Source organism: Bos javanicus, chromosome 19 (genome assembly GCF_032452875.1).
Source record: "Bos javanicus breed banteng chromosome 19, ARS-OSU_banteng_1.0, whole genome shotgun sequence".
NCBI lineage: Eukaryota > Metazoa > Chordata > Mammalia > Artiodactyla > Bovidae > Bos > Bos javanicus.
The window spans coordinates 20,150,701-20,167,766 of record NC_083886.1 but is presented as its reverse complement, the minus strand read 5'-3'; the positions used below and the strand labels follow the sequence as shown (position 1 = coordinate 20,167,766).

The following is a 17,066-nucleotide window of genomic DNA, read 5'->3' as shown; positions in this document are numbered from 1 at the left end:
CTACAAACATGGGTATACACATAACCGTTTGAATCCTGCTTTCCCTTTTTTTTGAGTATATACCCAGAAGTGGAATTGCTGATCATGTTGTAATTCTATTTTTAATTTTTTAGAGGAAATTTCATACTGTTTTCCATATTGACTGTGCCATTTGATATTCTTGTTAGCAGTGTACAGATGTTCCAATTTCACCACATCCTCACCAGCACTTGTTGGTTTTGTGTGTGTGTATTTTGATATTATCCAAGTTAATGGGTTTTGATTTGTATTTCCCTAATGATTAGTGATGTTGAACATCTTTTCATGTGCTTATTGACCATTTGTATATCTTCTCTGAAGTCCTTTGCTCATTTTTTAATTGAGTTACTTTTATTATTGTTGTATTTTAGGAGCTCTCTGTATAGTCTGGATTAATCCCTTATCAGATAGATACATGATTTGCAGGTTTTCTCCCATTCTGTGGTTCACCTTTTTGCTTTGTGGATAGTGTCTTTTGATGCACAAAATTTTCAAGTTTTCTTGAAGTCCAGTTTATTTTTTTTGTAACCTGTACCTTTGGTGTCATATCCAAGATATCATTAACAGATTCAATGTCAGGAAGCTTTTGTCCTATGTTTTCTTCTAAGTGTTTATTTTAGGTCTAACATTTGGTTCCTTGATCCATTTTGAATTACTTTTTGTATATGGGATAGGTAAAGGTCTAATTTCATTCTTTTGCATATGGAGATCATTTTCCCAGTACCAGTTGTTGAAAAGACTGACCTTTCTCCTTTAATTGGTCTTGACAACTTTGTAAAAAATCATTTGATCGTATACAAGAAGGTTTTATTTCTGGGCTGTCTATTCCGTTGGTCTACATGTCTGTCTTCATGCCAGTACCGTGTTGCTTTGATGACTGTAAGTTTATAGTAAAGTTTTTTTTTTTAAGTTCTTAAAATAACGTTTACTTCTTAAAAGTTAACATGTGCATAATAGGAAACCAAAACACATAAGCAAAAAACAGTCATTCATAATCACAAGCAGTTTACCGTTTGACACGTCCTTCTAGGTCTCGTTTGTGTATAGTAAACTTTTGAAATCAAGGAATTTGTTATCTTCCAGATTGTGCATCTTTTTCAATATTGTTTTGGCTATTCAGGGTCCCTTGAGATGCATATGAATTTTAGAATGTGTTTTTCTGTTTTTGCAAAAATATGCTTAGGATTTTTGACAGAGACTGTGTTAACTTTGTAGATCATTTTGTGTAGTATTGACATTTTAACAGATTAAATCTCCTAATCCATGAACATGAGTTGTTTCCATTTATTTATGTCTTCTTTAATTTGTTTCAGCAGTGTTTTATAGTTTTCATGGTACAAGTTTTTCACTGCCTTCATTAATTCCTAAGTATTGTATTCTTTTTAATGCTATCTATGTAGTTGTTTTTGTGATTTCAGTTTTCTTTTTTTGGGAGATTTTTGAGTACTGATTCAATCTCTCCTTACCAGTTATAGGTTTATTCAGGTCTTCTATTTCTTTAGTGATTTAATCTTGGCAAGTTTTTTTTTTTTTTTAACCATCTTCATCCAGTTCAATTATGAATTGATCCTATAAAGTCTTGGTAAATTTTGTATTTCTAGAAAAATTTCCATTTCATCTAGGTTATCCAATTTTTTGGCATGCAGTTGTTGATAGTACTCTTTAAATCCTTTTCAGTTCTGTAGAATTAGTAGTAAATGTCCCCATTTTCATTTCTGATTTTAGTACTTTGAGTCTTTTCTCTATTCTCTTGGTTCGTTGAGGTATAAGTTTGTCAATTCTGTTAATCTTTTTGAAGAACCTAACTTGATTTCATTGATTTTCCTCTGTTATTTTTCTATTATTATTTTGCGTATCTGTGCTGTCATTTTATTATTGCTTTCCTTCTAGCTTTGGGTTTCATTTGTTCTTATTTTTTTATCTAGTTCCTTAAATTGTAAAGTTAGGTTGTTAATTGGAAATTTTTCTTGTTTTTAACATAAGCATTTATAGCTATAAATTTCCCCTTAGCACTGCTTTCACTGCATCCCATTAGCTTTGATATGTTGTGTTTTCATTTTTACTTATCTTTATTTTCTAATGTCCCTTGTGAGTTTGTCTTTGAAGCGTTGGTTGTTTAAAAATGTACGTTTGATTTCCACAATTTGGTGAATTTTCCAGTTTTACTTTTCCAGGTTTCCAATTTCATTCCATTGTAGTCAGAGAAGATACCTTGTATATCTCTCTTTTAATTTATTGAGATGTTATTTGTGGGCTTCCTTGGTGGCTCAGACGGTAAAGAATCTGCCTGCAGTGTGGGAGACCTGGATTCGATACCTGGATCGAAGATCCCCTGGGAAGATCCCCTGGAGGCGGGCATGGCAACCCACTCCAGTATTCTTGCCTGGAGAATCCCCATGGGGAGCCTGATGGGCAACAACTGAGTGTCTAAGCGCAGCACAGCAGTGGTGGCTCAGTGGTAAAGAATCAGCCTGCCAATGCAGGAGATGCGGGTTTGGATCCCTGGGTTGGAAAGATCTCCTTGAGAAAGAAATGGCAACCTACTTTGCCTGGGAAATCTCATGGACAGAGGAGCCTGGCATGCTATACAGTCCATGAGGTTACAAAAAAGTTAGACATGACTTATGCCTAACGAACAACAGTTGTGACCTTACCTATGCTTTAACCTGGAAAATGTCCCATGTACACTTGGAGAAGACTGTGTATTCTGTTGTATATGTATATTTGGTTTCATTGGTTTATTATGTTGTTTGAGTCCTCTGTTTTCTGACTTACCTTCTGTCTGGTTGTTTTCTCCACTATTGTGAGTGGAATATTGAAGTCTCCCAACTATTCCTGTAGAACTGTCTATTTCTTCCTTCAGTTCTGTCAGTTTTTGCTTCATGTATTTTGATGGTCTGTCAGCTGTATAAATGTTTATAATCTGTCTTCTTACTGTATTGAACCTTGTATTAACTTATGATGTTCTCCTCTGTAGTCATAACTTTTTTTGTTTGTTTGTTTTACTTTTTTTAAAGTCTGCTTTGTGTTACATTGGGTTTCCCTGGTGTCTCAGATGGTAAAGAATCTGCCTGCAATGCCTGAGACCTGGGTTTGATCTCTGGGTTGGGAAGATCCCCTGGAGAAAGAAATAGCAACCCACTCCAGTATTCTTGGGCTACAATCCATGGAATCGCAGCGAGATGGACACAGCTGAGCAGCTAACACTTTGACTTTCACTCAGTGTTTTATTAGTCTAGCCTACCGCTTTTATTTTTTTTAAGCTTACACTCTGTTTGATAACTGTATGGAATATTATTTTCCATTCCTTCATCTTCAGCCTATTTGTGTCTTTGGATGTCGAATGAGTCTCTTTTAGGCAGCTTATGATTGGATCATGTGTTTTTGTCCATTTTGCCAAGTCTCTGTTTTTTGATTGGAGGGTTTAATCTAATTACATTTTAAGTAACTACTGATAAGAGGGGACTCACTGTTGCCATCGTGCTGTTTGTTCTCTATATGCCCTGTAGCTTTTTTAGTCCCGCGTTTCCTACATTACTGTCTTCCTTTGTGTTTACTTTTTGTAGTGAAATGCTTAAATTTCTTTCTTGTTTCCTTTTTGTATATTCTATGGCTGTTTGTGGTTACCAAAGGGATTACATTTAATACCCTAATGTTATAATATTTATTTGTTATAAAGCTCTCTGAATTTTGACAAATGCACAGATTCATGTAATCATCACCATGGTCAAGATACAGGAAGTTTCATTACCCTCCAAAATTCTCTTGTACCGCTTTGGCCATGAGGGGAGGTGGTGGCAAATTCTGAGAGGACATCTGTTGTCTTGCAGAGGAGAGTCCTCTGAATTATCCTCAAACAGGCTTGGGGAGTGCTTGCTCTTAGTAAGCAGTAATGGGCCACTCTGTAGACTTAGACCGTTCAGGAGAATTTGGAGATAAAAGATTTGGGGGAGCACCAACCCAGATGTTTCCATTACCCCTGTTGGAGTCTTACTGTTCTTTGTCAAACACAGCTCTGATCTTGGCATAGCAGGCCTGCCTTGTTTGGAAGTTTAACTTTTGGAGCCCAGCAACTGTCCTGGTCTAGATTTCTTTGCCTTCCTCTTGGAGAAGAGACGAGGGCATCTTTGTGTACTTTCAGAGAGGCCTTCTGGCTTTCATACTTAGATTCCAGTTAGCAGTCAGTTACATTTTTGTTATCTTTTCTTGCAGAACTCAAATAGTTTAGTAATATTCTTCCAAACCAGCTGTTTTCGAGGTTACTTTTTCTCCTTCATTGCCAGCTTTAAATTCCTGTCTTAGCACCTACTCCATCTGCCTTGAGAGCCTAGTGCAGGATGTTCATGAAGACGTTCCTTTGGGATCAACACCTGTGAGGAGGGAGAATTGGGCAGATGCAAAATTCAGGTGCAGTGCAGGCCTGGCATCAGATTTGGCCAACCCCTTTGGGGAGCTTTGGCACTAGAATGGGCCCTTTTGAGTTTCCCAGAATCGGGCTGAGGTGTTCAGGCCTTTATATTGCCATACCAGTTAGTTGGATTAGTTAGTATAGGAAGAGTATCATCTGGGCAGCATCATTCTCTGCAGGTGAGGCGAGCCCTGTGGGACTGACTGACAGTTAAGTCCTTTCTGAAGGGGGAGCTGAGCAGTGCCTCAGTATTTACCAAAAATTCCCCTGTATCCACAGGGAGTGAAGAGTTTGTTTTTGTTTTTTTTTTTAGTATTATTAACACATGGATTTAAATATGTGTAGATGTAGCAAAATTTCCATTGACTTAAATATGTATGGGATGATGCACAAATGTATGTAAATATACAGTTCAATAAGTGTTTGCCAAGTAAACACACCAGTGTAACTGCTACACAGATGGGAACTAAAACAATGCTAGCAATCCAGGAGTTCCTCCTTCCCCCTCCTTTTCCTTCTGCTCATTACTTGCTCTTTCCAAGGGTCTCTATTATCTTGACTTGAATTTAACATATTTTTGAATTTGTGTAACATTCATCCATACCACATCTTTTGTTTGACTTCTTTCAGTATTTGTGAATTTAAGCTTATAATTGTAAGTCATTTATTTCCTTTGCTATAGAGTTTTTCTTTGTTTGAATATACCCTTTTTGAAAACCATTTCTGTTGTTGATAGACATTTGGAGTGTTTCCAGTTTTTGGAAATTATGAAATCATGGCTATAAACGTTTCTGAACATACCTTTTGGTGGACATATGTACACATTTCTGTTGGGTATATACCTATTGAAGTTATTGAGTACAGTTGGTCTCTGTATCCATGGGTTCCACATTTGTGGATTCAACCAATGAAGATAATTTCTGGGGGAAAAAGTTCCAGAAAGTTCCAAAAAGCAAAACTTGAATTTGCCAAGCAACTGGCAACTATTTACATAGCACTGCATTGTATTTACATGGCATTTATATCATATTAAGTATTATAAGTAATCTAGAGATGATTTAAAGTATACGTAAGGATGTGCAAAGTTACCTGGGCTTCCCTGGTGTCTCAGTGGTAAAGAATCTGCCTGAAGTACAGGAGTCCTGCAGGAGATGAGGGTTCAGTCGCTGGGTTGGGAAGATCTCCTGGAGTAGGAAATGGCCACCCACTCTAGTGTTCTTGCCTGGAGAGTCCCATGGACAAAGGAGCCTGGTAGGCCACAGTCCAGGGGGTTGCCAAGACTCTGCCGTGATTGGGTGACTAAACAACAGCAAAGGATGTGCACAGGTTGTGTGCAAGTGGTGTGTTTTACGCAAGGGACTTGAGCGGCACAGGTTTCTGTGTCCTCTGGACTCCCAAACCAGTGACCTGTAGATTTGGAGGGATGACTGCATATATATATGTTCCATTTTAGTAGATAAAATGGAATTTCAGTCTTCCAAAGTAATTACTGATTTACACTCGTACATTTAATGTACAAAAGTTCCAGTTGCTGTGGTTTTCCCTGTTTATTTAGAATGTTACCTTCTTGGCTGTATAATTAAGAACTGGCTGTACTTAGGAGGGTTCTTCTTTCTTTTAAAAGGTTCTATACTCTAATTTTTTGTCTTCTGAAGCTGTGAGATTTTTGAATTTCTATTCTGCTTTTCAGAAGTTCTGGTTTAGCTTTTTTACCCTTTTCCACCCAATTACGCATTTGAGACTCCCTCATGTTTTCAGTTTTGTCACTCCAGCACTCAGTGACAACCAAAATCTCTGATTTTGGTTCCTCTTTCCTTCCTTCCACAGAGGTACTTGCTTGGGAAAGGCATATTTCTGAGTCTCTCTCTCTCTCTTTTTTTTTTTTTTTGGCCCAGAGTCTCTCTCTCTCTCTCTCTCTTTTTTTTTTTTTGGCCCAGATTCTGCGAATGCCCCACTGGGAGGTGGTGGGGGGCTGTGGAAACAGCTGCAAAAGATCACCTTACCTCCACATAGTTCACCGTTTTTTTTTTGAAGCTTAGCCTCTCTAGACCTCATTCCTTCAGTAGCTCTCTAAAATCTTGAAACAGTTGATTTTTTTATCTTTTTTGTGTGTGAGTTAGGGGGAGGTAGGGGTTATTTTGCTGTGAAGTACTCTACCTTACATGGAAGCAGAAGTAGAAGTATGAATTAAAGCATATTTGATTTTTAAATAATTTAAAATTGTTGTCCATAGTGTTCAAATTATTCCCTTTTTGACCAGTGGAAGCCTTCTCAAAATACATTCCTTAGTCTTTTTTGACTGGACCTTTTGACAGCCTTCTTTGGCAGCTTTCTTGCTATTTGGTATCATAAGGTATTGCAGGTTTACCACGTACCTTTTTGCTTCAGATGTGGAATCAGCTGTTTTCTGAAGGGGTCCTGATTCCTTTGACCAGGAAATGGTATCTCAAGATCATTACTACAGGGTCGAACATTGTTTCTAGGCATTTTTAGCAAACAAAGGTAGAAAAACATATTTCATTTTCTTCATACAAGATGAACTATAGTAAGAATTGATATATCAATATATACCTTCAATTCCAGTTCAAGACTACAGGGTTTTTACTTTACTATTCCTCTCCCATGCTGAGAGTCTCAGTTTTTAGTAACACCAATAATGATAGAATTAAAATATCACCTAATCACTCATTTCCTTAATCTCACAATATGTACAGAATCAAAATTTATCTTCATTTTCTTTGTCCCAAGAGTATATTCCATTATGAATGTATAGTCAACCTAATATGATTTAAAATAACTTAGAATAGTTCTTCTGTTCATGATTATGCCAATAAAAGCTTAGATATGAATTTCAGTTTGTTTATTTTTTTATTCTTTTATTTTTTAGTATTTTAATTTAATTTTATGTTTACATAAATTACATAATTTAAAAATAAAATGTACAAAAAACAGGAAATGTAGATTCTGTCCTTGTCACCTTTATTTTCTTTCGTTTCTTAAAGATAACCACTTAAAAGCTTTTGTATTTCGTCTTTCTGTTATTGTATGTGTGAAGATTTGTGTGTGTGTGTTTATTTCTCCTCCTCCCTCCTAGATGAATGGTAGCATACTGTACATCCTTTTCTTCATCCTGTTTTTTCAACTTAAAGATATATCCTGGAGACTGTTCCATAGTTTGATGAATTTTGACTCATTTTTGTTATTTTTTAAATGTTACGTTTATACAGGTCTTTTATTTAAGTCATTTAAATTCTGTGGTCTGTGTTATTTGCTTTCTCAGCATATATTTTGGTGTTTCAGGAGGTTTGTGTATTAGGGTTCAGTTGGGGAAGCCAATTGTGTGATGGGGAAAGCGACTTATTATGGAAATTAGACCATGTACAATTTTGAGAGGACTTGTGAGGTGAAAATCTAGAAGGAGGAGTTGGAAGATCAGAGAAAAGGAGTCACTAACCAGATCCTCTAAATCAGTGGCAATGGATAGACCAGTTGGAGATTTTAGGGAAATCTGAGAAGCCGCTGTGGTGGGACTGTGTGGGAGAAACTTAAGGTGAGCCACGTGGAAAGCTCTTGCTGCGTTTCGTTACCCACGGTGTAGATTTTCACCTAAGCATCTGGTGGTAGGCTTGTGCCACTGCTCACCCAAGACAAACCAGCAATTTTTTTTTTTTCTGTTGGTTATTTTTATATTGATGTCTTTGTATAGTACTCTAATTCCCTCCCTTTTTTGGGAGGGGAAGTTGTTAAACAGTGGTTTTCTTCTATAAGCAGTACTGAAGTTAGCTAGTAACCTATTCTCATCTCCTTCTCAGCCAGTGTTTGGTTTAAAATAATGTCCTTTTACTCTTAGTACCATAAGGCAGTCCGTATACCAAGAGTATTCTTTTTTGTGTATTCTCACTGCCCTTTCCCAGTTTTGATAACTGTACCATATCTATACTGTCATTACATTTAGCAGTTACATAGTGTGTTTTCTCCCTTATTATCATTATTTATTTTCAGTTCTTTTAGTAAATACATATTTAATGGTCCCTCATAGTGTAGATGTGTCTTCTGTTATTTTGGTTGACTGAAGCATATTGTCTAGTAGATTTCTCAGGAAAGGCTCAAGGGAACCATATTTCCTGGGTTCATGCAATTCATAACAGTTTGATTATCATCATTTTACTTGGAAGTCAGTTTGCCTGCATGTAAAATCCTTGGTTTACTTTATCTTCTCTTAAGAAACTTAAAATGTTATTTCATTTTCTCATTAGCATATAGTATTGTCAAAGTCTGAGGACAGTCTGGTTTTTGTTTTTTGTGTAAATGACTTTCTGCCTGAATGTTCAAAGGATTTTTTGTTTGTTTGTTTGTTTCTTATTCACAGAAGATCAATAGTTTTACTAAAATATGACCTGGTATTGGTCATTCTGGGTTAGTTTTTTCACGTATGTGGTGTGCCCTTTATATAGTTTGAAATATTTAAAAAAATTATGAGCAAACTTTCCTTGAATTCGTTTGTAATATCCATTCTACTCCATTGATTTCATTTCCTTCTTTGAGAACTCCTGTTATACCTGTGTTGGATCTTGTTTGCCTGTTTTCTCTGTCATTGTATTGTAAATTCCCATCTCATTTTCCTTATTTTTTTGAATATTAGAATTTTCCTCCTGTTTACCTTTTTCTCTTAAAGCATTATATTTTCTTTTATTTACTCAATATCTCTGGTTAGTCTTCACTTCTGAAATGATTTTTTTCTAATTCTTTTCTGAATTTTGTCAATTAATTTGTAATTCTAATTTATTTCACATCTTTAGTCATTTAAAAACTTCTCTTGGCTCATTTTGAATTAATAATTTACAGTTTCATCTGTTGGTGAACATATCTTTTTGGCATGTTTTCATTTTCTGTAGTAATGCTATTCTGTCTCTTATTCTTTTTTTCTCAAAATAGTTTCACATATGACTTGACTACAGTGTTTTCTGTTGCTCATTTTTATGTGAAATTAATTTTCCTGAGTTGTTAGGAGAGAAATGTGGGCCAGTATAGCTTTCTATCTTCATGGCTCTGGAGTGCTTCTGTTGCTTTCATGAAATTAAACAAATACATCATCTCATTCTTTGTAAGCTCTCTTGGCTTTCTTCTCTTTTCCACCTTCTATTGGGATCTTTTTCCTTTGCCCCTGTTGGTCTTATTGTTTTCAATTTGGAGTATATCTCAGTACTTTCTTCTCAATGTGGTCTTCATCCTGGAAGGGGGTGTTTCTTTAGCTGGTTAGTTTAGAACTGTGCTGTTCAGTGAGTACATGGCTACTTAAGGTTAAGTTTAAGTAAAATAAATTTAAATAAACATTTGATTCCTTATTTGCATTAGCCATGTAACAGATGCTTAAGCTTAATAGCCATATGTGGCTAGTGCTACTATAATGAGCATTATTAATACAGTATAATAGCCTCACCACAGAAAGTTCTATTAGTGATGGTTTAAAGTGTGCTTTCTTCTTTTCACAGTTTATTATAGACTTTTTGCACACAAGTGCCAATTGCTGTGTGCAAACACCCCCCCCCCCCGTGTTTCAGCTAAGCTCTAAACTTGTCCTGCTGTACATCTCATTGAGGATGTAGTACAATTTTGGGATTTTCCTCTTGTCAGTTCAGTTTAGTCGCTCGGTCGTGTCTGACTCTTGTGACCCCATGAACCGCAGTACGCAGGCCTCCCTGTTTATCACCAACTCCTGGAGCCTACGCAAACCCATTGAGTCAGTGATGCCATCCAACCATCTCATCCTCTGTCGTCCCCTTCTCCTCCTGCCCTCAATCTTTCCCAGCATGTCTTTTCAAATGAGTCAGCTCTTTGCATCAAATGGCCAAAGTATTGGAGTTTCAGCTTCAGCATCAGTCCTTCCAATGAGTATTCAGGACTGATTTCCTTTAGGATGGACTGGTTGGATCTCCTTGCAGTCCAGGGCGACTCTCAAGAGTCTTCTCCAACACCACAGTTCAAAAGCATCAATTCTTTGGTGCTCAGCTTTCTTTATAGTCCAACTCTCACATCCATACATGACTACTGGAAAAAGCATAGCCTTGACTAGGTGGACCTTTTTTGGCAAAGTAATAGCTCTGCTTTTTAATATGCTGTCTAGGTTGGCCATAACTTTTCTTCCAAGGAGTAAGCGTCTTTTAATTTCATGGCTGCAGTCACCATCCACAGTGATTTTGGAGCCCAAGAAAATAAAGTCTGTCACTGTTTCCTTATCTATTTGCCATGAAGTGATGGGACCAGATGCCATGATCTTAGTTTTCTGAAGGTTGAGCTTTAAAGCCAACTTTTTCACTCTCCTCTTTCACTTTCATCAAGAGACTCTTTATTTCTTCACTTTCTGCCATAAGGGTGGTGTCATCTGCATATCTGAGGTTATTGATATTTCTCCCAGCAATCTTGATTCCAGCTTGTGCTTCATCCAGTCCAGTATTTCTCATGATGCACTCTGCATATACGTTAAATAAGCAGGGTGACAGTATAAAGCCTTCATGTACTCCTTTCCCTATTTGGAACCAGTCTGTTGTTTCATGTCCAGTTGTAAGTATTGCTTCTTGACTGGAACACATTTCTCAGGAGACAGGTCAGGTGGTCTGGTATTCTCATCTCTTTTAGAATTTTCCAAAGTTTGTTGTGATCCACACAGTCAAAGCCTTTGGCATAGTCAATAAAGCAGAAGTACATGTTTTTCTGGAACTATCTTGCTTTCTCAGTGATCCAATGGATATTTTTCAATTTGATCTCTAGTTCCTCTGCCTTTTCTAAATCCAGCTTGAACATCTGGAAGTTCATGGTTCACCTACTGTTAAAGCCTGGCTTGGAGAATTTTGAGCGTTACTTTGCTTGCGTGTGAGATGAGTGCAATTGTGTGGTAGTTTGGGCATTCTTTGGCATTGCCTTTCTTTGGGATTGGAATGAAAACTGACCTTTTCCAGTCCTGTGGCCACTGCTGAGTTTCCCAAATTTGCTGGCATATTGAGTGCAGCGCTTTTATAGCATCATCTCTTAGGATTTGAAATAGCTCAACTGGAATGCCATCACCTCCACTAGCTTTGTTCATAGTGATGCTTCCTAAGGCCCATTTGACTTTGCATTCCAGAATGTCTGGCTCTAGGTGAGTGATCACACCAAGGTGATTATCTGGGTTGTGAAGATCTTTTTTGTGTAGTTCTTCTGTGTATTCTTGCCACCTTTTCTTAATATCTTGTGCTTCTGTTAGGCCCATACCATTTCTGTCCTTTATTGTGCCCATCTTTGCATGAAACATTCCCTCGGTATCTCTAATTTTCTTGATGAGATCTCTAGTCTTTCCCATTCTATTGTTTTCCTGTATTTCTTTGCATTGATCGCTGAGGAAGGCTTTTCTTATCTCTCCTTGCTATTTGGAACTCTGCATTCAAATGAGTATATCTTTCCTTTTCTCCTTTGCCTTTCACGTCTCTTCTTTTCACAGCTATTGTGAGGCCTCCTCAGACAACCATTTTGCCTTTTTGCATTATCAATATGTATGATCCTATTTCCATTTTCTTAATTGTTCTGTTTTTTGTTTTTTTTAATAGGTCTTTCCCTTCTCTTGTGTTTCCTGCCTAGAGAAGTTCCTTTAGCACTTGTTGTAAGGCTGATTTGGTGGTGCTGAATTCTCTTAACTTTTGCTTGTTGGGAAAGGTTTTGATTTCTCCATCAAATCTGAAGGAGAGTCTTGTTGGGTTGAGTATTCTTGGTTGTAGGTTCTTTGCTTTCATCACTTTAAATATATGGTGCCATTCCCTTCTGGCTTGTTGAAAAATTGGCTGATAACCTGATGGTAGTTCCCTTGTATGTTGTTTGTTGTTTTTCCCTTGTTGCTTTTAGTATTATCTTTGTCTTTAATTTTTTGTCAGTTTGATTACTATGCGTCTCCATGTGTTCCTCCTTGGCGTTATCCTGACTGCAACTCTCTGTGCTTCCTGCACTTGGTTGACTATTTCCTTTCCCATGTTAGGGAAGTTTTCAGTGATTATCTCTTCAAACATCATTTAGTATTTCTTTGCCGTCAAGTTAGTCAAATTATTAACTGACCAAGAAAATTTGGACATGCCACTTGGTCTCTTTCCACTTTTTGTTGCACCATTTTAAAAAGGAGGAAGCTGGACTCAGGTTTGCTTTTTCACGGGGGAACTTCATCAGTGTTCTCTGTTAGTGTTAGCAGGATCTAATATTTAAACAGTACATGTATTTGTGATGCTTTCAATACAGAATGCTGCTCTTAAACTGAGTAGAAGTGAACTTTTTTGTAGTGCAAATTGGTTCATTCTCAGGTAAGTGTGGTCCCCTTAAAGGATACTTTTTTCCATGAGATCTATCTTTTTGTCTGTCACTCCCTTAACTGTGTACCTGAGGGTGATTATCTTACCTGAGTCAGTTTTACTATGTATATTGTAGGCTATACAGTTTGTTTTGTTTTCTGAACAATCTGGAGTTATTTGCCATTATTGACTAGAGGTCTAAGGCGTAGATTTTCTTGATCTATTGTTTTTTTAATGCTTGAGTTCAATATATAAGGGAAAAGATTGCATTTTCTTGCAGACATTTTTCTCTGAAATAATTTTTAGCTTCATTGAAGTAGCTCTATTTATGTGAGTCACCATTCTGTCTTATATAGTGCTGGGTAAACATTTAATTTTGTAGATAAAGATTTATGACTTCTAGAAAGCTGAAAAAATGGAAATTTCTACAGAATTTTAGATTTGCTATAAATTTCTTTATATATTGAAAATTGGAGTTTTTAAGCTACAAATATATGTAATTGTGGTTGATAAAATGTTCCTAAAAATCTCATGATTTTTCAGTGAGAAATAGATTTCTCATTAGTCATTTTAAAATGTAAGTTTATGTGTTGTTTTTGTTTGTTCCCTCAGCTTCCAATAAAAACAGGACAGCAGAACACACATACCAAAGTCAGCACTGAGCACAACAAGGAATGTCTTATCAATATTTCCAAATACAAGTTTTCTTTGGTTATAAGTGGCCTCACCACTATCTTAAAGAATGTTAACAATATGGTGAGTATTTGCATTACTGTTTTATGGGGGAATTTGGTTTGTTTTCTATTTTAAAATTTGGAGCAACGTATTTTGAAGTAAGTAAAGTCATTTTCTGTGGACTCTGGATGTAAAGATTTATCTTAATTTGTGGATAAGTGCAGATAACCTTTTAACTTTCTTTTTAGATTTTAATTCTTTTGTTTTAGATGCTTGTCTTATTTGTGACTCTATCTACTGTTCGATTTTTCTGAAATTAGAATTTCATACAGATTTTGTCATATGTGAATTGACTATAATAATCTATTTAAATCTTTTCCTTAGCTTGTCATTTGAATATTTACATATCAGATTGTCCTAGTCCCAAGGAGTTGGTAAATAAAATATGACTTTGTAGTCCTAAAATGTGAAATTGCTTTTGTGAAGATACTGTTTATTTCCTTCCTCCTGTAACCTGTGGCAGATTCCATTGTAGAGAGTCTGTGTGGAAATAGTTTTCCTCAGATACCAGTTTCATCAAGTATTTCCACTGTCAAAAGCTCATGATGGCTTCTTTTATTCCTTGTTTTATAAAATTTGTTTACATTCCCTAGACTTCAGCATCCTCCTGCTGTTTTCTCTGTGTCCCTTTGAACATATTATCAATATTTTTCCTGTCTCTGTCGGGTGGTTCTTTCCTCTGTGTCAATTCCTATCTAAAATCTGCTTCATACTCAGTTCGGAACAGCCGATCTGGATACATCTTGATTAACTCCCAAACTGCTCAGCTTGTTTTGAGCACTTAAAACCACAATTTTTATTGTTTGTATTGAGCAATGAAACTGATTTTTGGTTGTAGATTGTGAAAATCAGTAAGTACCATTTTCATAGTCATATCATCTTTGGTGTGTTTTCTTTCTAAAAAGTTGATTGGAAAATATCCCAGAGTTACAAAATTGGTAAACTGGAGGTGCGGTCAGTCCTTTGCTTTACAAAGATATTTTCTCTTTATGGAAAAAAAAATAAGATTTTCTGAAAAACGCAGAACTTTTTATAAACATGTATAGTGCTTTACAGAAATACATTTAAGATTTTATGGAGCTATTCTGTTAAACACAGTGTGTGGGTCATAGTGATAGGATCTTGCTTATATAAATAAGTGGACATGTTTCCAGTTAGATTGAAAATGTTTTAGTATTTGGACCCTTCTTTTAAAAATGAAAACAGTATTGCAATATTGGCATTCATTTCGTGCTTATTGAGTAAATTAAGTTATGGAAGCCATAATCTCTTATTGGTAAATAACATAGTGAGTGCTTAAGACTTAATGTAATTGATGTTACAGCATTTTGTTGCTATTAGAGTTTAGGCTTTGATTTTTTGATTATTTTGCGGCATCAAAGTGTGGTTAAATGTTTAACATTCTAGTAAAGATCTGTATATCTAAATCCTATATATTTAAAAAATATTGTTCAAACCTAAATTGTACTTAAAAACTAGCAGAACATGGGACTTTCCTAATGTTACCATTTCTTTAATGGTGTTCATTTCAAAGTACATTTACTACATATTTTAAAAGTATAAATTAGAGTATCTTTTACTGTGGCAGACTAATGGCAGATTGTAGTAAATTCCAGCATTTATGTTTGCCTGAGAATTAATTTTGTGTGAGCATTAGGATAAAATCAGAAATAATAGATTTAAATATAGTATAATCTGGGAGATAAAATAGCAGACTGTTGATTTTCTTGATCCTTAGTCCCTCATTTTTCAGACGTGTGCTGATTTGTGGTGCGGAGTAGTAACCAACTTTTATGTTCTGAATATCTTTTCTTTTAGAGAATATTTGGAGAAGCTGCTGAAAAAAATTTGTATCTCTCTCAGTTGATTATATTGGATACACTGGAAAAATGTCTTGCTGGGGTAAGTGAATCTGTTCTTGAATAGGCATGTTTTATGAGTTCAGTTTTGAGAATGATCTGATGTACTGAATGAAGCATAGATGTGGACAAGGAGAAGAGTCATGGACTAAAACATGAAAGTGAATTTTGTTAGCAGAGCTGACAGGGTAGCATAGAGAAGTTTTCAAGAAAAAATTATATTCTTATCTTTTGTAAATTAAATGTTGATTATTTATAAGTAACAAATTTTATATTTATAAAGTTAAGTTGGAGTCATATCTCTCAGGTTGTTTAGAAAAGATTTTATAGAAAAGTCACTATTTCATTTAATTAATTTCTCCAGTGGTTAGGCCTGTGGCATTGCTTGGCTGTCAAAAAATGTGATGTTAAAAACCATGAGAATCTTATTTTCCCCTGTATGAATCTGATTTTAATATTTTACTTTAAAAATTTATGATAAAGAGAACTTAAATTTAAGCTGTTATATTGCTGATAGATCCTACCTTAAAAACACTTTTTATGTAAATATGAACATATAAAATAGATACGTGGAGGAGTATGTGGGTGTGTTAGTCACCCAGTTGTGTCCGACTCTTTGTGACCACATAGACTGTAGTTCACCAGGCTCCTCTGTCAATGGAATTCTCCTTGCAAGAATACTGGAATGGGTTGCCATTCCCTTCTCCAAGAGATCTTCCCAGCCCAGAGATTGAATCCTGGTCTCCTGCTTTGCAGGCAGATTCTTTACCATCTGAGCTACCGGGGAAGACCATGTGGAGGAATAGTTGAATACAAAACAGTTGTTTCTCATGTTTCCTCTAAATAGTTATCTCAGAGTTTTCAACCATGACTTAATTAGAATTTTTTCAAGAAGATTGGTTGTATAGACCATAGTGTTTCTATATTTGAACAGCTTTAACTCTTCCTGGAAAATAGTAGGAGTTTATATAAATATATAAATTTTATATTTATTTTAAAAATTATTTTACATTTATTCATATTAAATTTTATATTAATACTTTAATACCTCCATTTTAAAGATCTGTCTCTTCAATATGTATTGGGGTTAATTTATTTCTTAGAAGATTATAGTCTCCCTTCCTTTGACCTATCTTTTGCTTTTATTCTAAATTGCTTCTCTCTTTCACATGTTAAAGTTGTTCTCTATCGTAAACCTAGATAAGAAAGGACTTTGACATATGAGCACTGATACGTAGAGAAGAGAGAAAACAGTCACAAATGTTTAAGGAATGTGTAGGACAAGGAGTTGGACAATACATACACTTCACACAACGATAGATCCTTAGGGAAGAGAACTGCTTTAGACGATAGGCCACAAAACCTAAGCATGGTGTTTTAAATTCTTTTATTGACCCTTACCCATATTCCTAAATTGTGAGATAATGCTTATAAATTTTCTACTTAAATTGGGGGTGAGCTAATTTTGTTTTAGCTTTGTGTTGTCTCTTAATTTGTGATGAGCTGTCATTCATTTATAAAACGGGGTGGAAGAGCAAAAAACCTGTTAAATGTTTAACAGAATGATGAAAGTTTGAAGGTACATGATTATTTTTTTTTTAACTTCTCTTGAATCAATTTTTTGTAGTGGTCTTACTACTTTGTAGTTACCAATACATCTCTGACACCCATGTTTGAATGGAAGTATGCTGGTTTATTGCCTCTTCAGTTCTACATCTTTTCTCCATTAACATTTATAAT

General features: G+C 35.7%; 1 protein-coding gene across 7 annotated transcripts in view; it reads left to right on the top strand.

Annotated features, from left to right (window-relative positions):
* Positions 1–17,066, top strand: part of NF1 (neurofibromin 1) — a 323,089-nt gene that overhangs the window by 107,329 nt on the left and 198,694 nt on the right. For all 7 annotated transcript variants that reach the window (XM_061390468.1, XM_061390467.1, XM_061390466.1 and 4 more), the window contains 2 exons: positions 13,345–13,488; positions 15,286–15,369. In XM_061390468.1, the coding sequence (XP_061246452.1) occupies positions 13,345–13,488; positions 15,286–15,369 (228 nt within the window). The remainder of the gene's footprint in view (positions 1–13,344; positions 13,489–15,285; positions 15,370–17,066) is intronic.